This window comes from Pipistrellus hanaki (assembly GCF_964339955.1).
Source record: "Pipistrellus hanaki genome assembly, chromosome: 3".
NCBI classification, from domain to species: Eukaryota; Metazoa; Chordata; class Mammalia; order Chiroptera; family Vespertilionidae; genus Pipistrellus; species Pipistrellus hanaki.
In genome coordinates, this window is record NC_140505.1 from 74618831 (window position 1) to 74641393 (window position 22563).

The 22563-nt window shown below is 39.9% G+C and overlaps 1 protein-coding gene across 1 annotated transcript in view; it reads left to right on the forward strand.

The window, feature by feature from the left end:
* Positions 1-6042: 6042 nt before the first annotated feature.
* The window catches only part of TNFSF11 (TNF superfamily member 11), a gene marked incomplete at its 5' end in the record, with an annotated part of 34834 nt that continues 18313 nt past the window's right edge, over positions 6043-22563 (forward strand). The window contains 2 exons of the mRNA XM_084876573.1: positions 6043-6270; positions 12450-12617. Coding sequence (XP_084732699.1) covers positions 6043-6270; positions 12450-12617 — 396 coding nt within the window. The remainder of the gene's footprint in view (positions 6271-12449; positions 12618-22563) is intronic.

Here is a 22563-nt window from a genome sequence, read left to right on the forward strand (position 1 = left end):
ACACCAATGAGTATTATTATAAAAGAGGAGTAAAACTTCATTGATGGTTTTACATTCCAGTGTAGCTAATGGTTAAGAGATGAGCACTTGTATTTTGGTGTAATACAATAGAAAAGGAGAACTCCACAATTATCTGGGAAGGCAACGAAACTATTCCTCCCTTCTCTAACCATGAGTTTGTGTGAGGCTATATTTTCTTCATACAACTCTAGGAAAAACAATGAATCACATCAGTGTGGGAACAGAACAGAGAGGAGAATACAATTGTCTTCTATTAAAAATTTCAAAAATAAAAAATACAACTCTTATCATTAATATTTTTAGTTATTTTTCACATTTTTATATTACATGTAATATTTTTATATTACATATTACCTCAAATGAGTAAAAAATGTTCTGTTCTAATGACAAATATTTCTATTATGGCAAATATTTGATAGATATACCTACATTAAAAATGTTTGTGATGTCTTTGATTTTTAAGAGAGTATAAAGGTCCTGAGACTAAAAAAACTGAAGAACTACTACTATGTTTATAATTATATAAAATCTAAAAATCACTCAAGTTCAAATGTTCTTAGGTTCCATAAGCTTGATATTAAAATGCTATTATATTAACATTAAAAGTACATATATTTATTTTTCCATATTGTCTGGGCGTATTATGCCTTTAAATTTGCTGTATGCTTTCCTAGTTTAATTAGACCGACAACATATTTTAAAAGTGATATTATTTGGAGTACTTTCCTCTTTAACACTCAGTTTTATGTTCAACTCAGTCCTCTATTATTGGAATGGCAGAAACATTTATATATTATTTTCTTTTACTTATTCATTTATTTTAAAAACATTCACTAAGCATTGTGTTAAGACAGTAGGATGAAGATAATTAGTTTCTTCATGGAGCTTACAGGCCAATAGGTGAGACAGGGAAGTAAATTAAAGATTACAAAATGATCAAAGTATACACATCTATATAATAAAAGCCTAAGTGGAACAACTAGAACGACTGGTTGCTATGATGCACACTGATCACTAGGGGGCAGACGCTCAAGGCAGGAGCTGCCCCTGGTAGTCAGTGCACTCCCACAGGGGGCGTGCTGCTCAGCCAGAAGCTGGGCTCATGGCTGGTGAGTGCAGCCACGATGGTGGGAGCCTTTCTGCCTCTGCAGCAGCCCTAAGGAACAGCGAGCAGGAGGGCAGTAAGGAACCAGGGATCCAGGACTGCCAGAGGGCACAGGCCAGGCTGAGAGACTCTCCCACCCCCAGGGCATGAATTTGGTGAACCAGGCTTTTAGTATTTAATAAAGAATCATAGAGCCCAACCTAGGAGCATTAGTATCTGGGGCCTTAATTAATGAAGATAAGCCAGTGGTCAGGTGAAAAAAATCAAGAAAGGGCAATCCTGGCAGAAGAGGCTGGATGACCAATAGCATAGAGGTAAGAAATGGGAGGTTGCAAGTACTTTTGTGTTGTTGGGGCATAAAAGGTGAGGCTGGAGGGGGAAAATGAGGCAACAAAGGAAGTGGGAACCGGAAGATAATACAAACCATGATAAGGAGGTTGAGAGTAATCTGCCCAACTGGTGGTTTTTAAAGGAGCTCCAGAAGCAAAAGCAATGGCTGAAAGCTGCAGGTCTGTGGAAATACTTTGCATGGCCAATCAACATGCTTAAAGTGGATTTGAATACATTACTCCAGTTTGTCACAGTCTTTCACATTCTCCATGGTCTTGTCTCTTGTCTCTCCTCTTCTTGTTCCTTCATTTCTCATATGTCCCCTGGTTACTCTTTTACTGACACATAGGCCATCTGAGTTGTACTGTCCATTGGTGCCCCACAGGTGTCTCTCATCTAGTTTGTACTTAAATCCTTGTTGCTCAAACCCTTGATATATGAAGTATATCAAATGAAATTTAAAAAATTTGGAAAACAGTGACTACGAATCCCTTTTCAGGAGATTTACAATATATACTTGTACATTAATGCTACTGCTAAGAACTGCATTGAACATAAAGCAACTAATGTGTTGCTTAACATAGTATTTTCCAAGCGGATCTGACCATGGGATCACCCCTTTTATTAAGTGAATGCCAACTAACATTTCAAATAGCCATTTCACAGTGTGGCCTGGGAATGTCTAAGTGTCTCTGAGATCCTCACAGGGTTCATATATGAAGTGAAAGGATTTCATAACGGTAAGGAACTATTTCCTTTCTCATTCTCATTCTTTTAAGAGGGTACAGGGGAGTGTTCCAGAGGTGGAGGATATGCAATATTATAACACATAAGTACATAAGTGGTTAGGAGAATCTACAAAGCCAAACATAAAAGGGTTTTAAAAAATGTAAAACAGTGTCACTTTTCTTTCTACTTAAAAAAAATTTTTTTTAAATAAACGACTATGTTAACATGCTAATAGGTTAAAAAATCTCTTATTTTGGCCCTACCAGCTGCCATGGCTCAGTGGTTGAGTGTCAACCTCTGAACTTGGAGGTCACAGTTTGAATCCTGGTCAGGGCACATGCCCAGGTTGCAGGCTCGATCCCCAGTGTGGGGCTGCAATAGGCAGCCAATCAATGTTTCTCTATCATCATCAATGTTTTTGCTTCTCTCTCCCTCTTCCTTCCTCTCTGAAATCAACAAAAATATATTTTTAAAAATCTCTTAGTTTGGATTTCTAATATGCCAGGTATCAGTCCTGAGGCCCAAGAGTTTGAACATTGTTGACCTAAAAGAATTACTAATAGTGGATAACTATTATTTTTGCCTGCCCAGCAGCACAGCATTAGCTCCTTATTTTTTTGATATGTGAACTTTAATTTTCTTTTGGGAATTACCTCTCCCCTCCTCTTAGTTCATGAGATTCAGATTGGGTTAACTCAATTGTCAGCTAAAGGGAATGGCATTTGATTCAGGCCTATATCCAGCCATGTCTAAGTCTAGACCAAAGCCTACATTTTCAAATGCATGAACCATTATTGTCACTTGACTTCAAAAGAATTCTGTCTTAATACACCAGGTTACTAAGAGATACAGTTTGATAAATGTTAATCTAATTACATGTTGTTTGTGGCTGACTAGTGATAACTTGAATCTTCAGTTGTGTTCTTGGTCTTGGCATCACTTAATATGTATTAGTGATGACTTAATTATTTTATTTTGGTAACAAATTAACTGATTACCTGATATCTATATATATAAAAGCCTAAGCAATTGGTTGACCATTCAACCATTCAACTGTTTGACCAGTAGCAATGATGTGCACTGACCACCAGGGGGCCAACACTCAATGCACAGGCATGGAAACATGGAACAGACTGATGAGTCTCAGAGGGAAATGGGGTTGGGGGAAGGCAGGAATAGATTAATCAAAGATCTTATATGCATACTAGAGGCTTGGTGCACAGATTTGTGCACCAGTGGGGTCCCTCTGTGTGGCCTTTGGGGATTGGGCTGAAACCAGCTCTCTGACATTCCCTGAGAAGTCTCGGATTGCGAGAGGGCACAGTTCAGGCTGAGGGACCCCCTATCCCTTCCAAGTGCATGAATGCCGTGCACCAAGCCTCCAGTATAATGTTAAGTGTAATAATGATTTCACAGTAAGACATATAAGTCCAACAAGGAGGATATATTAAACAAGTAATTACAAAACCTCAATCATCCTCATTTAAGATAGCCCTCTGGTCATTTTCTTCTTGGGTAGCTATTAGGTATTTGTTTTAATCATTATCTTCTCCCAAAGTGCCCTAACTCTCTCAAACAGGTTAGGCCCCATTATTATTAAAATGTTTTCATTGTTGTGGCACTTTGCCTTCAAAACAATTATTACTATTTTAGTTCATTATTTGTTACGGATTTGTTCAATATGTTTTTGAAGTGGAAGCCCTATGTTCTGTTTTGACCACCACATTGTTTCAAGGTCCAGCTGAGTGCTTGGTATATAGTGGGTTCCTACCAATGTATCTGTAGAGTGAATGAATGCATGCATGAGTGTCATGACAGAAGTTAAGGGTGCTGTGAAAGAGGGAGCCAGCCCAGGACTTCGGGAGAAGGGACATCTGAGCTGAGAGAGGAAGGACAGTAGGAGTGTCAGCCCGAATCAGGAGATGGGAGAGAGTACAGCCTGGAGTAGTGTTTGAAGCTGATGTATAAAACGAATAATTGTGAAGGACAATTTGAGGTTTTTATTATTGAGTTTAGACTTAGAAGTCATTGAAAGATTGGAAACAGGGAGATGATAGATCTTTCTTTAAAAGGAAATCTTGATCAGTGTGTACAAAGTGGTTCAGGGGCAAACAAAACTGGCGATAATGGGACCAGTTAGGTGATGTGATTAATTCAGGTAAGAAGCTGTGGTTTTGACTGGGGTAGTGGCAGAGGCTCTGTGGATCCCATCATTTTTTTACTCAACGTGTATTTACTGTGCACCTACTATTATCAGGCAATGGTCTAGGAAATGGGGATATAGTGGTGAGTAATACAGATAAAGTCCTTGAAAATATAGGGATTACATATTAATTGGGGAGTGGAATGCTGACAAATGAGTATGTAAATAAGTAGGCAAAAAGAGAGGTTCACTATCTTTGAAGGAGCAACAAGTAGACTAAAAGTGGAATTTCTGATCTAGTTTTTTTTTTTAACTAATCTCATTATGCTTTCTCAATGTGTGCTGAGTTCTAGGTGCTCAGCAGAGGTCACCAGCTTCAATAACTTAGAGATGTGCCTTTTGTGGTAAATCTTACCTGTAGAAGGGCCCATTAGAGAACTATGCAGAAAGAGGACACAACATTAGAAAGCATTCATGAAAAGTGGAAACATCCAAAGTTTTTATAGGTTTCTAAATTGGCCAGAATCTCCCAGACTTCCTGCTGAAGATGTATCAGAATTTGTGAGCAATGTTCATATTTTCATTTTCTCACCAAGAGCACAATTCTAAATGCAGTAGAATCTTTTAAAAAGCCCTGGAAAGTTTTCTTTAGCAATGAAACTAACATTTAACTACACCACCAGCTTTGTGCAACATCCCTCTTTCCTGACGGACAGTTGGATGAGCCCTCCTGGGGTTGCCTACATGGGGTGCAGACCACGCTTATCTTTAGGGCAGTGAGGGAAAGGACTGCCAGCCAGGAGGGGTGGCACATGATGAACTCTGAAGTGATCCTATATATGAAGCTACTGGGTCCTACCACTCTCTCTTTTCCCTTTTCCTGTTTAAAATCAGAGTTGGTCCCTATAGGCTCTCTACTGCCACTTTCAAAACCTGCCTGCTAAAACCACTTTGAGGGCTCGGAAACATGGATTTGGGAAAGGGGTGGTGGGGGTTGGGGGGTGGGTTCTGTTTTCCTAAGTCCCCCAAAATACTAATTCAGAACCTAAATTTGGAACCATGATAGAGACTGCAGTCTCAGGATCCCTGAGGATGGTCCTTGCTGTGTATTTGTGGAGGGAGGGGTGTGAGAGTTGATTGGGAGGAGAAACAGACAGAGGGCCTTCATGGATCCCCAGGTCCTATAGGGGAAGCTGAGGTTCAGGGATGCAAATTACCTGGGGGTGGGGGTGGGCGTCCGACGTGACCTTTATCCTTAACTGAGACAGAGCCTCCGCATCTTCGCTGGCCCGTCGCTGGGAACTCCAAAAAGGCAGCTGAGGATAGACCGGCGGTGTCTGTAACCACTGCAACAACCCACAGTCTCCTCCTCGGAGGGCGGCGCGGGGAGGAGGCTTTCCAGTGAGAGAGTGAGAAAGAAGGGAGGCCGAAGGAAGGAAGGACGGGGAGCCAGGGGTGGGAGTGGAAGAGGCAGCCTCGCCCCGGGCTGATTGGCTCCCGGGGCCAGCCCCCTCGAAGCGCTTTATAAGAGTTGGGGCGTCGGGGCGTCCAGCCCGCTCGCCCGCGCGCCCGGAGCAGCGCCCGGCTCTGAGCGCTCCCGTCGAGGCCCGCCTGGCCCGCCGGCTCCGCGCCGCCCGTGGACTGGCCGCGGGCTCCCGGCGGCGAGGGGAGCAGCGAGCAGGAGGCGAGCGCCCGAGGGAGCGGGCGGAGCGCCATGCGCCGCGCCAGCCGAGACTACACCAAGTCCCTGCGCGGCCCCGAGGACATGGGCAGCGGCGGCGCCGGCGCCCCGCACGAGGGCCCCCTGCACGCCCCGCCGCCCGGGGCCCCCGCCCCGCACCCGCCCGCCGCCGCCTCCCGGGTCATGTTCGTGGCGCTCCTGGGGCTGGGGCTGGGCCAGGTGGTCTGCAGCGTCGCCCTGTTCCTCTACTTCCGAGCGCAGGTGAGTGCTCCCCTCCCCATCGGGCGCGCCGCTCCCGCGCGGGTGGGAAACTGAGTCTGGACGGCTCCCCAGCTCTTGCTCACTGAGCGGAGGGAAGGGACCGGAGAGGGAGGGTCCGGGCGCGCTGGCACCGGGCTCAGCTCACCACCGGGTCTCGCCGCGCGCGGAGGCTGAGCTCGCCGGGCCTGGCGAGTTTGAATTTCCCCCCGCGAGACAGCATTGGTCGCTCACCTCTTGTGCAAATTATTAGACTCTCCCTTCCTCCCATTTCTCACCGGGAGCTAAGAATGAATTGGTGCCCGGTTAGGGGGAGAAAATGAGCGCCTTCTCTTAAGGATGGAGCCTTTCTTCCCTTGGCCGCCCACCAGAGGGGCTGGGTGCCTGGGGCCGGCTGCTCGGTAGGGATGCGCAGCCGCTGGAGCCCCGGGTGGTGATGCCCAAGTTGCTAGAAAGGCCAAATGACCGTGCGACTTGAGAAACCTGGGCTCTGCTTACAGAAGAGGGAAGGACCAGGCGCCTCCCCCTGAGGTGAGAAGAGGAAGAAGCAAGGTGTGTGTGTGAGACGGTGGTGAGGTTCTCTCCCCTGACATAGCCTCACTACAATCCAGCAAATAACCAACCATTTGCAAGATGAGGAGGACAGCTTGGGACTGCAGCGATAGAAAGGAAGGAAGGGGTAAATTTGTAATATTATGCTTTCTGGTGGTTTATGGAAATTGCAGTGCAGTTGGTTGGATTCATTCAAAAGACTCTTGTCTGGTGCTGTGAACTCCTCAGAGGAAGTGGAGGGCTGACTGTGCATTTTTTTTTTTTTATGGGAAAAGAGAGTTGGATTTGAACTTCATTGGTTTTCAGATTCAAAGGTGATTACTAAACCCAATGGGATGCATCAAAACATGGCAATGCCCGGGTTCTAAAGGTTTTTGACACGTGTCAGTCTTGAACTCCATTACTTGATATTGTAGATTTTTGTTAAGCTTCATTAACCACTGGTTTGTGTATTGCAGAACTAGTTTGATTACCTACTAAAACAAAGGTAGAAATAATATGTGCAATACTTCAGAAAATTTGCATTTGTGTAGTAATAAAAATAATCTATTGCAAGATTTTTTTTTTTCTAAAAACAACTTTGAGTGATTTGCTTGCAACCCAAATCTATATGAAAGTAAGGAAATGTTTTTCTTTCATTGTCGTATGCTGCAGTCAAGAAGGGGTAGTTTGCCCTAGACGGTTTGGCTCAGTGGATAGAATGTCGGCCTGTGGTCTGGGTTCAGATTCCGGTCAAGGGCAGTCAGTACCTCAGTTGCAGCCCTGGTCGGGGAACGTGCAGGAGGCAACCAATCAATGTGTTTCTTTCACATCGATATTTTCCCCTCTCTCTTCCACTCTCTAAAAATCAATGGAAAAATATCCTAAGGTGAGGATTAAAAACAAAAAAAGAATGAGTGGTTTATTTATTTTCTCATCTAGCATGTTGTTTCCTCCCACCCCCATTGAATGATTGCGTGTTGAGTGCCTGCATTGCACATGGCACTATGAAGTACTCTGCAGTATGAGTTTAGAATCATTTATTCAACATACAATGTCCACTGACTATGTGCATGGCCTGGTGCCTGTAGTGGAGAAGCCTACAACAAAAGCCTTAAAATTTTTAGTCAAACAAGAGGCTAGCATTCAGAAAAGGGCGCGAAGATGCACTAGTTCTCCACCTGGTATCACCTCTGACGCCTGTGGTACAGGTCTCTTCACAGCAGTAACAGTGAGGTGAGTGGTCAGCATTGGAAGAGCAGTTCTAGGGACCAGGAGCAGCTTAGTTTGGCAGGAACCTTGGAAGTTGGGTAGCTACATGAGAAAGAATGACCTGCTGGGCTCTTACTAAAGTTGTTCAACTTCTTGGTAGGATGTCTCAATATTGATGGTCTGGTATGATGAGGGGGATAGCCTCTGATGATCACCTATCATAACTCAGCAGTCTTGATGTCACATGGATAATCGTGAAGCCCTTTTCCAAAGTAAACACATAAGTAAGCCTAGCTAGAAAGTTTTCATTTGGAGAATGTAATGTAATGATGTTTCTGGGTACGATTTTCCTAAATGGCACAGAAATTATTTTTCTCTAGGACTTATGCAAAATATATTAGCCGTTACTCTGAACCCAATTTTGCATTTTAAAAGGTCATCTCCTTCAGTAAAGAAGTAATATTAGTAGCAACGTGTTCATAAGAATACACCACTAAGTCTGGTTGCCTTTTATTGAGAATGATATCTAAGTTTGATATCTAGAGGATGCCTGATAATTTAGGGGTAAACTTTGAAGTAGTTACAAATGAAATGCTATGATATCTGGAGTTTGTTTCAGAATAATGGCCTAGAGTGTGCGGGAAGGGAAGTGGTTATTTAGAGAGGAAACAAGGTTGGCCATGCCTTGGCAATCTTTGACGCTCATGATGGGTACGTGGGTGTTCAATAAACAATTTTCTCCACCTTTTATATCTGTTGGAGGTTTTTTTCAAACTTCTAGCTAAGAGAATAGACTCATTTTGACCTGTCACTGATTTAATATTTTCACTTAATGTTAGCTCTTTGGATTAGAAGTTGGTACCAAATAAGAGATAGTTTGACTCACTAAAGTTGTGGATCAACTGCTTGGGGTTTGTGAATGCAGAATGAAATCATCTGATGTCAGATAACATTGCACTTTACAGTAAAAAAAGAAAATCACATGAGAAAAAGCATCCAATTTTATTCCTTTTATTTAAAGGGGGAGAGGAGAAGCAATACAAAAAAAGTTTAGTTTTAAATGTTTTTAGAAGAATGCTAAAAATATTGTAAAAATTACAGTGACTTAAGTTTTTTTTTTTTTTTTTTTTTTTTTTCTTCTTCTTGCCCGGCTGGTGTGGCCCAGTGGTTGAAAGTCCACCTTGAATCAAGAAATTGCTGGTTCAGTTCCTGGCATATGCTTGGTTTGTAGGCTCGATCCCCAGTAGGGGTGTGCAGGACACAGCTGATCCATGTTTCTATCTCTCTATCCTCCTTTCCTCCTCCTATCTCTCAAATCAACAAAAACATATTTAAAACAAAAAATCTTTCTTCTCAACTCATGTTTGAGTAATTAAAAATGAGTCAATCTCCTTAATGTTTGCAGATCACCAGTGTTTAAATGAAGGAAAACGGGCACTAGTTTTGGTGTAGACTGGCTTTCCCCCCACCAACTTTGCCAAAGAAAAAATAGCATGTGGCTTGTGCTATATACTTACCACATAGTATTCATACTTTGGGTTTAAAAAAAACAACAACACACCAACATAACACCTTCTAACAAGTTGCTTGTAAAATGTATGTGCACTTTTTAAAACACCTCTACAACCATATTCAAAGTTTAGAGATAAGCTTTTCAGAAAACTCAATCTCGGTTGCCCTTTTAAGTCATTTCCCCAGACCCCCAATAGGCACACCAACCTCTGGCTGTGTGCTACCCAAACAGGAGAGCAGTCCCTACTGAGGTTCTGAGGTAGAGATGTGCAGGCTGCCTGTTTGTAAAGACAGATAACGGAATAGTACAAATGTCAAGCATCCTGCCTCATTTAACCCTTTAAGTGATTAAATTTCAGGGAAGTTTTTTTTTTTTTTTTTTTTTTTTTTTTAATAATTGAGTTTATTTCATATGAACTACATTATCTGATAAATGCATTTTAAAAGTCCATTTTAAATCAGATAGTCAAGCTTTATTTAATCTTTTCAGACATTTCTGGGTATAATGAATTCATTTGTAACTAAGTTTACTGTGATTTTTAAAAATTAATTTCTGTGTTTCTTTTGTTGACTTTAAGTTCCATGAAGTTCATCTGGCATGTTAAATTTACTGAAAAAGCTTTTCAAATTATTTGCACTAGAACTATATCCATTTCTAATTTGTGACTTATCTAATTAGTGACTACAATAGACTAAAAAGTACTGTTTTTAGTTATTCAAATTTTCTATCCAGACTGCTTTGTTAAGAGGTAGGTGGAGTAGGAGACACATTCTGAACCAGTGGTTCAAAACTGCACATTGAAACACTTGTGGATCACCTTAGGGATGTTGATTAAGTTGGAAAGGGGGTCTGGACATGGACATTTTTATTATATATTTTTTTGCATTATATTTCTCTGCATCAAATCATTAGCCATTGTTAAGTGCTGCAGCATTTTGGTACCAGTTAGTGTTATTTGTGAAAACATTTTAAAATAGGTGTCCAGGGAAATTGGAAGTCACTTTAATAGCAGATGATCTGTATCTATATATTTGACATTGAAAAGCAGTAGTTGTCCAACTTTAATGTACATCAGCATCGGTGGGATCCAGTTAGAATGCAGATTTGCAGGCAGTGAGTGGAGGGTGGAGGGTGGGTGTGGGGAGGCTGTGATTCCACGTTCCTAACAAGGTCCCCCTGAGCCCACCACACAGCAGGTGTTTGGGCTATCCTTTCAGTTGTGACATGCTAAGGGCCTGCTCTTGTTGTTAGATGATGCTTAGCTTGTTGGCAGGACTTGAGCTGAACCAATTTTAGCGTTACTGCCATTTCCCCACTGACACCACATTGTTCCTTCAGCTCAGCAGTTTTCTGGTGGTGAGCCTCCGGAGGCCCTTGCATGATTCTTCCTTCCTAAGGTCTGAACTCAATGACCCTTCATATCAGTTGCCCAGGCTTCCCTGGTTTTGTGGGAAACTTACTGGCCCAGGTGAGCTTTTTAAAAACAAAACAAAACATGGGATTGAAAGCTTTCTTTATATAAAAACTCACATATTCTTATTTATACAAATTATTTTGAAGAAAATATGAAAGTTAATATGGATTGCAAATAATTTTGCTTTATGAGTAAGGTGACCAGATCATCCCGCTTTTGGCGGGACAGTCCAGGTTTCTAACAATTTCCTCATTGAGTGATACCTTTCCCACGATTATAGGTAATTCTCATATTTTGCAAGACTGGAATAATCACATTCACATTAGTGGATGCATACTTGTTGAAAGGCTATCATTTCATTTTAGGAATTTCAGATGTAGATAGGGTACTTTTCAGTTTACAGCTGATGACTCTTTAATAAATTCGGACATCTTTCTGATTACTTAAAAAAAATAATTAAACCTGGGAATGGAGACTTGGTATTATTGGCCAAGTTGATTACTATAAACTAAGGCAATTTTTCTTTTTTTTTTCTTTTCTTTTCATCTAACCTGTACCTACTTATAAGTAAATTCACAAGAAGTACCTTGAATTTTTAAAATAAAAGGACAACAAATTAAACTATTATTAAAACAATTGACAGCTAATTATCTTTACCCTTTACTTGGCAGTCGAAACCACTACAAAAGCTTGTCAGAGACCTGGAAGGAGTGGGCAGAGACTTTTAAGAAAAGAGCAATACTTAAATGTTTTTGCTGACCACCAGCTAGTAACTTGATGGGGATATATTGGGTGGGACAATCCCTTACATTACAAGAATTTTAGCATCCCCTCAGTACATATCCACCCAGCCTGCTCAACCCCATCCTCATCCGAAGTGGCACCAATGCTCACCCACACACATTCCCAGGCACCTTGACAGCCCACACTCCAGGTTGAGAAGCACCGATAAGGGGTTCAACAAGAAGGAAAATTATGTTCCAGCTTTAGGTTTTCTTTGGGCCTAGGAAATGGATTGCTCTCGCCCTTCTTTAGGTTATTAAAATATACATATTTTAAGAAATAGGCCAGGCACACATGGTGGTTAAGGGAGTTGTCAATTTCATTTGACTTATGTAGTTTTTGTGCTTTCAAATTCTAAGTGGGCTCTATAATCCAGTCTAGCATGATGCACGTGACTTGACAAAAAGCTTTCTCTACCTGCACTGACCACGTGCCAGATGATTTTGACAATTTCCATATGAATCACGTGTTGAGGATGATAGCTACTCATCAAAATGAATTGGAAGTCAATGTTTCACCTGAAACTTATGTAATTTTATTAAGCAATGTCACCCCACTAAATTCAATAAAGATAATTTAAAAAACGTTTTTGCTAATTTGAACTATTAAGTATTGGGGCTATGAAGACTCTTGAAAAAATGATTTCTTTTTGTTCTTAAGTCACACTTTATTACATAGCAGAATGGTTACCATTAAACACTCTCATGTGCTTTCTTTTTTGTTTCTCAGATGGATCCCAATAGAATGTCAGAAGATGACACTCACTGCATTAATAGAATTTTCAAACTCCATGAAAACACAGATTTGCAAGACACAAGTCTGGAGAGTCAAGACACAAAATTGATACCTGATTCGTGTAAGAGAATTAAACAGGCCTTTCAAGCAGCTGTGGGAAAGGTGAGTCCACATTGAAGGTTTTAAGTCAAGGGCCCTCGTTGATTCTACTAATAATGAAATTAAAATTGGTTAAGTGCTATTGACTTTATTCTTTTTTATTTTAAGAATTTGTAAAAGAGCTAAAGAGAATTGTCCAAAGGAGTTAGCAGAATTGTTCTGAAGTTATTGGTTGAATATGTTGACCAGAGACATTCATGTTCATGAAAATATTCCTTTTCTTCTTTCCTTTCTTTTTCCTCTTTAAATTTTTATTTAATTATTTGGAGAAGAGATTTAAACTTACACTTGGAAGGAGGACAAAGATGGCTTGTGGTAATCAATGGAACAGTTTGCTAGTTTGAATTCCCTGCCTTAGAACATCCCCTCAATTCAAAGGACTTTCTCATAGCTATTTCCTCCATATTTAGTTTTGTAATGGTAGGATCTTCTATTCCACACTGTTGATCCAGAGCTCTGATAAGAATAATTGTAACTGGTCCATTGTTGTCATTTACTGTGAGGAGACAGGCAAGAAGACCAGGAAATGATGTGATAGGTGAGATGCTCTGTGTCAGTTTTCTCATTTTCTGGGAGAGCTGGGTGAAAAGATAAGAAATAGGACAGAGAAGACCAGTGACTTCTGTTATGCTGTCAGCTCCAAATGAAAATCACTTGTATAACTGCTTGTTTTACTTTCCTGGATAAGGTCACTTGAGAATTCTTCAGCCTTGGAATTACTTTACTTACTGACTCCACCAAAAACTGGGTAGAGCCCAGTGACTCCATTGCATGCACACCTGCATGGATTCTTGCATCTAACATTATATCCCAACCTCTAGTTGCATCCACCATTATATTACAACTTCTAGTTGCAATTTCCTGGATTATCTTTAATCATCTTAGAGGAAATCCTCAAGTTCTCAAATTTTTAAAATCTAAATTGAATTTGAATTCAGTTTATTTTTTTAAAATTCACTTATAGCAATAGTATTTTTTTTTTTTTCCAAAAGAGGATTTATGTTAGAGCACAGGTAGGGAGATGAAGCTGTTTGTATAATCCTTAAAGTTGACATTTGCTATATTTTACCAAGTCTAAGTAAGATACCACCAATTTTCAACTGACTTTACTATTTCATGGATTACAAAGAAAGAAAGAAAAAGTCGACTAAGAAATGAAACATAATGTTCATAGATTCTATTTACATCTTAATTTTAAATTACATATAAAATATAAAAAAGGGGTATCAGCCAAAACCGGTTTGGCCCAGTGGATAGAGCGTTGGCCTGCGGACTGAAAGGTCCCAGGTTCGATTCCAGTCAAGGGCATGTACCTTGGTTGCGGGCACATCCCCAGTAGGGGCGTGCAAGAGGCAGCCGATTGATGATTCTCCCTCATCAATGTTTCTAACTCTCTATCCCTCTCTCTTTCTCTCTGTAAAAAAATCAATAAAATATATTTAAAAAAAGGCGCATCATAGAATAAATAAAGTGCAGATTGCTCTTATAGTTATGAGAACATATCACTTATAAGTATTACATTTTCATTATAATTAATGTGTAGGTGCTTAGATTTATTCAGTAGATGCATATTTTAAAATGTGGGTTTAAATTCAATTTTCTTTACTTATAATTTTTGAGGTATAGCAACAGTAATTTTGCTAGTCTATTCATTTTTGTTGTTTTGTGCCATTTTCATTAGTCTGCATATATATATATATATATATATATATATATATATATATATATAATTGATTTTTTACAGAGAGGAAGGGAGAGAGATAGAGAGCTAGAAAAGTCAATGAGAGAGAAACATCGACCAGTTGCCTCTTGCACACCCCCTACTGGGATGTGCCCACAACCAACGTACATGCCCCTGACCAGAATTGAACCTGGGACCTTTCAGTCCGCAGACCAATGCTCCACCACTGAGCCAAACCAGTTTCGGCCATTAGTCTGCTTTTTATTCTGTTTCCCAAATACTTAATAATCCTTCTACAACAATTATTTACATGTACTAGAAGTAATCAAACTGAACCCTTAATTAAGGTAATTCAGGCCAGGTAAATGATTGTTTTCTAATTTTTTGTTTAGGTTGACCCAGATTTTACATCCTTACAATGAAGGGGAACTTTTAATTTCATTGGCTCAGTCTTAAAAATTATCCGTTGTATGTATTTCTTCTAGAAAAATAAATATGTATGATCAGCCCAAGTGATTTTGAAAGTAACGTTAAGAAGAACAGATACTATTAGTATTCGTTTGAGAATGCAAGAATGGTTCATCTTAACAGGTCAAAGGAGAAAAACATTATCATCTCATAAACACTAAGAAGTAGTGGACACTTTTTCCCTCTTTTTATTTCTGATGTTTAAAATTCATTAGGAAATAAAACTAGATAGTTTAGTTCATGTTATCTGAAATTGCTCAAATTAAAAGTTAGTCAATGGTGAAAAACAGACGCGTTTCTCTTAACACAAGGAAGGTGCCCAGTGTGCCCATGTTTTTATGACTCAGACTATACTAGCTATGTAATTACACAACAGAATGAAATAAGAAAGTATATAGATGTGGAGAAGGCAGAATTTGTGTTTTCATGTGATTGTATTCTTAGGAAGATTCAAAAGAAACTGAAAGGCTACAAGCAAGCCGAAACCGGTTTGGCTCAGTGAAAGGCTACAAGCAAAATAAAGTGGTTTATAAAAATTAATAAATAATCACCATTAGCTGTCCCCATCTCAAACAATAATTAGAAAATAAAAATGAGTCTATTTATAACTTTTAAAAATCCCTAAAAATAAAACTAATAAAGAATATACAAAGCTTATGGAAATAAAACTAGGTAAATCTACAGAAGCTTTCCCCCCATGTTTTTATTTTAACTTTATTTAGAATTCTTGTCCAAATATTACCCTTCACTTACATATTTGTACTCTTCAATTCACAATGCTTGCTCTTTCTTTCTTTCTTTTTTATTATCTAAAGTTTTACATAGGTCTCCCTTTTCTCCAATTGATACCCCCCAGCCATTCCCACCCCAGGAAACCCCTACTGCCCCAGTGTCTGTGTCCATTGGTTATGCTAATATGCATGCATACAAGTCCTTTGGTTGCTCTCTAACCCACACTCCTCCCCTGCCATTTGTCTCTGGATCTATTCTTGTTCGTCAAATTATGTTGATCATTATATCCCACATATGAGTGAGAACATGTAATAACTATCTTTTTCTGACTGGCTTATTTCACTTAGCATAATGCTCTCCAGTTCCATCCATGCTGTTGCAAATGGGAAAAGTTCCTTCTTTTTTTTTATAGCAGCATAGTATTCCATTGTGTAGATGTACCCAGTTTTTGAATCCACTCATCTGCTGAAGGGCACTTAGGCTGTTTCCAAATCTTAGCTATTGTAAATTGTGCTGCTATGAACATAGGGGTGCATATATTCTTTCTGATTGGTGTTTCTGGTTTCTTGGGGTATAGTCCTAGAAGTGGGATTACTGGGTCAGATGGAAGTTCTAACTAGACACTTTTCAAAAGAGGACATACAGAAGGCCCAGAGACATATGAAAACGTGCTCAAAGTCACTAATCATCCAAGAGATGCAAATCAAAACAACAATGAGATACCACCTCACACCTGTCAGAATAGCTATCATCAAGAAATCAGCAAACAACAAGTGCTGGTGAGGATGTGGAGAAAAAGGAATCCTCATGCACTCCTGGTGGATGCAGACTGGTGCAGCCCTGTGGAAGATAGTGTGGAGATTCCTCAAAAAGTTAAAAATGGAACTCCCATCTGACCCAGTGATCCCACTTCTAGGACTATATCCCAAGAAACCAGAAACACCCATCAGAAAAGATATATGCACCTCTGCAGAAGTTTTTAAAATCAGATTGGTTAACGTAAAGATGTACTATGTAAAGTTATAATCCATGAAAAGACAACACCTACTTTAGGATAGAATTTATTATATGTGTGTACATAACTTTATCATCTATCTATCTATCTATCTATCTATCTATCTATCTATCTATCTAAATGCCTAAGTGACCATTATGACTGAACCACCAGCCAGTAGCTATGATGGGTACTGACCATCAGGGGCCAGGTGCTCAATTAAGGATGAGCAATAATGGCAGAATATTTACTATTTTCGCAGTCTTTTGGAAACATTTTGCCTCATCCCAAATGAGTAATGTTAAGTATAAGCGATTCAGTACCTGGCAAGCCAGAAGGAGAAAGCTTTGTGGGCAGACAGGATTAGCCATCTGCTCTTATTAAAGGCACATTGTCTTACTTATACTAATAGGTTAGTATAACTTGCAAGATGAGTAGAGCTTTATTTTATTAGTTTCACAATTGTTTTTGCAGTGTTATGGGGGGGAAAGCCAAGAAAACCCATGTTACCTATTAACTGAAGGTAATAATATTACACAAGTAATACTTTTTTTTTTAAATAATAGTGTTTTTTTAAAAAAATATGTTTTATTGATTTTGTACAGAGAGGAAGGGAGAGAGATAGTTAGAAACATCGATGAGAGAGAGTCATCGATCAGCTGCTTCTTGCACACCCCCTACTGGGGATATGCCCGCAACCAAGGTACATGCCCTTGACCAGAATTGAACCCGGGACCCTTCAGTCCCCAAGCTGACGCTCTATCCATTGAGCCAAACCAGTTTCGGCTCAAGTAATACTTTTTAAAGAATAAGGACTTCATGATACATCAAAGTGTGTTTGGAGATAGGATATTTCTTCCTCCAGACAGAGGATCTTTAGGAAGGAGACAAGTGTTATCCATACCTTATCATTAGGACCAACCACTGTTTACTAAGTGCACACACTGTGCTAGGCACTTTGCCATAACTTCTCCTCTACCTAATGGTTTACACTGCTTACCCTTGCCACATAATGATTTTCCACATGTGTTAGCCTTTGATAAGGATTACTGGTTAATGTGACCTTCTACATACCTTGCCAAAACAATCAGATTTCCCATTTCTCTTGCCAATGTTGAAAATAGGATAGATGTATCAGGCATATACTATAAGTAGATTTATATCTTAGTTTTAATTCTGATATATAATAGATATTGAGTGAACCTATGAAACAAAATTACATGTGTGGCTGCAATAATTATTGAGAGATCAACCCATCCAGTGGTAACAAATGCTAGACATAAGCACAATATCACATTGTATGTGTGCAAAAAGTGGTGTTTACCCAGCCCGTCTTTGGTCAGACCAGTAATGCTGTTTTCCCCCCTTTTTTGATTGTGGCTGAGTTTTCTTGGCTTTTTCCCCCCTTTAGCACTGAAGCCTCTTAGTAATCCAACCCTACCAACCGCAGTTTTCCAAGTCTATCATAACAGTCTATGACAATAAAGAAAACATTAGTACAAATACGGTGTCCGATTTATAAAGCCATTCCTGTTTCCAGCTTTGGCAGCCTCTGTGGCCTCTGCCAGCCTGAGCAGCAGAGCGGAGAGCTCAGGACTAGACATAGGCCTGCTCCACGCAGTCAGAGAGGCGCTTGGCCCTCACACCTCTGGCCAGGCTTACTGGACAGCCATCTGTTCATGCGCTAAATATCCATCCTGAGCACCTGGGGCTGAGACCACCTGACTTAAGTATGCCAGATTGTTGATTTCACATTGGATACCTATTTGCGAAGAACTTCCTGAAATTTACTTGCAAAGGTATTTGAAAGTGCGATATGCCAGAGAGAGATCAATGTAATAATTGCACAATCACTTTGCTCTCCAAAGTGAGATGTTCAGTATATTCAAGTTGATCCCCAGGACATGGGAAGGAAGCAGAGAGATTTATATGTACATGTTTTTTTTTTTTTTTACTATCGGCTCTTTTAAAAAGCTATGTTTTTGAGACCATTTTATAATGTGCCAGATATATAGGGGTGGGCAAAGTAGGTTTACAGTTGTTCCCATGGAAAAATACTAAATAAGTGAGTCAGTAAGTAAATAAATACAAGAATAAACTGTGTTTCATGTAGTCACAACTGTAAATCTGCTTTGGCCAATCCCTGTACAGGACAATAAAGAAAACATTAGTACAAATATTTATTCAATTAAATATTTTATTTAATATTTAAGAAATATGTACATTTGGGATTGTTAATTATTTTCCTGAAAGAGCTGCACAATCAGAAGTATTAGAGATTGTGGAATGAAGCTACAGGCTCCATTGGGATGAGGACGACAGCTTTTTTGTTCATATTGTAATATATCACACCTAATTTAGTCTCAAGAATGAAGGAAATAAACAAATAAATGATGACCTACTGAACTCTGTAAACTAGTATTTTGAAATGAAAACAGACATCAGCTAACTCATAAAGTCATTTGGAATGCTATAAACCTGGTTCTCATTTACTTGATGTCTTTTTAGTGTTAAGATGATTAATTATTAATATTAGAGCCTGAGGCAATAATGCAGGTTAATTTTTGTTACAAGTTATCTTCATCCTGTTTCTCCCTTTAGTCCCATTTATCTCAGCTCTCTTCACCTCTCCATAGCCTACAAACTCTATAGAAGCTGGTCTGTATTGTGACTAAAGACATGGCTTTGGCTCCATTTGTGTGTATAATTCTATAAAACTCTCCAATGTCACCCCAGAATATGAAAGGCCAATAATAACTACCAATAGGTTGTCTTGTTTGAATATTATTATATTGTTGACTAACTGCAGTTGACCTTTGAACAACATGGGTTTGAACTAAGCAGATCCATTTTAACATGAATATTTTTCTCTAGCTTACTTTTTTGGAAGAATATAATATACTAGTAGCCCGTCGTATGATATCCTTAACCTTAACCCAAACCCACACATTTTTAAGGATCAACTGAATTTCCTGGAGTCAATGAGCCTCTGAGCCTCCAAATACTTACTGGAAAATAAGAGAGCCATCATTATTGAACCATGTATTCTTACTTGAAATTATGTTTTTATTTCCTTGAGATCAGTACATACTTAACTTCATCTCTTGCAGGATTCACAATGTAAATGCAAAATATTCCCTGATATTAAGAACTGTATACGTACCCCAAATTAACAAGCTTTGATCTCAATGAAATATTTACTGTTATTTGGAATAGTCTATGCTGCTGTAACAGAGACCTATCATTCAGTGAACTAAATAAAATACAAGCTTTCTCTCGCATGCAGTAGTCTAGAGGAGAGCAGTTCAGTGCTAGTGGGAAGGCTCCTCCATCCTCAGCAGGTACCTTCTATCTCTAGGACCAAGCTGGCTTCTTTATTTGTTGTTTCCAGACAGAGGAAAGGGAAGAAGAAAAACTGAGGCCAGTACCTGGGAAGTGACACATCCACACCTCTAGTAGTATATTATAAGACCACTCCTTGCTACCAGGTCAATGTGACTTAGTGGTTGAGCATCGATCGGAGGTCACAGTTCGATTTCCAGTTAGGGCACAAGTTCCAGTTGTAGGCTTGATCCCCAATGGGGGGTGTGCAGGAGGCAGCTAATCAATGATTATCTCTAATCATTGATTCTTCCATTTCTCTCTCTCTCTCTCTCTCTCTCTCTCTCTCTCTCTCTCTCTCTCTCTCTCTCTCTCCTCCCTTTCCTTCCTCTGAAATCAATGAAAACATTTTGTTTTTTTTTTAAAAGACCAACCTCTCTACCAGGGAGACTGCACAGTATTATTTCAAGCTGAGTGGCCATTGCCCACCAGAACTTGAGGAAGGGGATTGCCTATAACTAATTGGAATAGAAGAGAATGGATTCTAAGGACAATGATAGTTGCTGATATTTACTAAATCCTATGTGAGCAAGAAAGTGGGCTTACTATATTAATGAACTCTGTGAATACATAAATCCATACAAAATTTGAATGGTCAAAATTTCATTTTTTAAAGTTTAAAATACTTTAGAATTATTTAGTTTGCAGAAAAGAGAGAAATTTAAAAGTAAATTTAACAGCATGCATCTTTTTGAAAAATTTCCAAAAGTCTGTTTAGGCATATGCCTCTGTGATCTTTGAGTAAACCCTGATCATCATCTGCAGTTTGTAGTAAGTTTTGTGGATTCAAGAACAATAATTTTAAATCAGAAAGTTCATCAGACAAAGTGTTTATTTTTTCTATATCTAAAGCTGACCCCTTAGAATTCCAATATCAATTATTATAAGAAGCCTATTTCCATTTTTAAAACTAAAGTACATAAGAAATAAATTAGAATTTGAGTAGATCTTAGCTGCTTATAATTGGAATTGTTAAATAGATATACTTTTTTGTTTGCTTTCTAGTTACACACACACACACACCAAAACAAGGGAAAAAAATTAAACACCATTCATTATCTCTCTGCCTTTGTATATAAGTTATGTGTCTCAAGAAAGTTTCTTGTAAACCCACAAGGAAACTGATGTTCCCAAATCAAGATGTTAGTCATGCAGTGGTTTTCCAATGGGATTTCATCGCTGTTTGCCATAACAGTTTTGGGAATTGCAATTCAATCAAATCTAGTCATATCTAGCATTTATAAAAGCTGTCTTTATGGGAAAGCTGAAGTAAGAATGATAGAATTTTCCTACAACTTTAAGGCCATCTTCTGCTTTTGTCCAACCATGGGCTATTGACTGTGATGTGTGCTCAATCTCAGGGCAGACCTGGGGCAGAAGATTGGATGGTTTGCAGGAGGGAAATAACCTGGGGTGGTGTCATCACAGCTGGGCTTATCTTCACACTAGAAGGTACCCAGCGTGGTTAGAAAAGCCATTGTGATTTGACATGTTTTAAAAAAACGGAGAAGAGGAAGGACATGCCTGAAAGAGGAGCATCTAATAATGTGGCATGGAATCTTGGGCTAAGATTTCAGAAGTGAACAAAACGGAGGGTCCTGGGTTTGAGAGGACCGTGTAAAAGGATAGACTGGATTGCTCCACCAGGAGTGGCTGACCCTAGGGGAAGTACAGCCTGTGGAATTGGAGAGAAGGGTGCCATAGAGCAGTGTTTCCCAGACCTATTGCTCTTACTCACTTGGGGCCCTTGTTTAAAATGACAAATAAATAAACAAGAGGCTCCCAGATCTTTCACAAAGACTCTGATTTGATAGTTCAGGACTAGAGTCTAAGATTTTGGAAATCCTCTCCTAATAGGGCTGGGATGTCTTTAAAGGAGGGCTGTATATAGCACCCGGGACTAAGAAGGTATTGTAAGCATCCTAGGAGGCGAGAGCCCCTGGAGGACAGGACAGTTGGTGAATGGAGTGACTGAAGTGGAGAAGTAGGATCAAGCCTGCGTGGTGCAAAAAGGTGGGCCTTGGAAACTGCAGAGAGCAGTCTGAACCTGGCATGACCAGACAACAAATGTTTGCTTGAACTTTTTGAGGTTCAAGGTCGGGGAGAGTTCCATCTGTGCTCAGTGGCCCCCACCAAAGTGAAGTGCCCGGAGCTCCCTAACCTGGCTGTGTCCCATCCTCCTGCCTTCCTGCGTTGACCCTTGTAACACAGCATCCTGAGCTCCCACAGGACAGGGCCCTCACTGCCTTCAGTAGACTTTGTGGAATGGGTGGATGAATGAATGATGGGTCCTTTTTGTGACATTCCAGGCCATTTTTTGTGTAGTCAGTTTTCTAATTGTCTTTCAAAATTCAGTTCAGGCATTACTTCTGAAGGAGGCCCACAGCGAGGCCCAGCTGCCCATCTTTGGTGTTAGGAACCCCTACTGTGCACACCAGGTAGGGCTTCTTGCATTCACCCCGTCATTGCTTTGGTTGTACGAGTCTGGCATTGGTCTGGCTCACTCATGTGAGCTTTTCAAGGACATGGGCTGTATGATGTTTAGGTTCTCTCTGCAGTGGCAGGCTTAATGAAAGTGTAAAGATCCTGTTTAATGAGTAAGCGAGTGATCTCTGCCCATCGCTATTTTTTGGTCATCAAATGGCAGGTTGTATAATATTGTTAGCAGCTTGCAGTGTAAGATTCCTACGGCC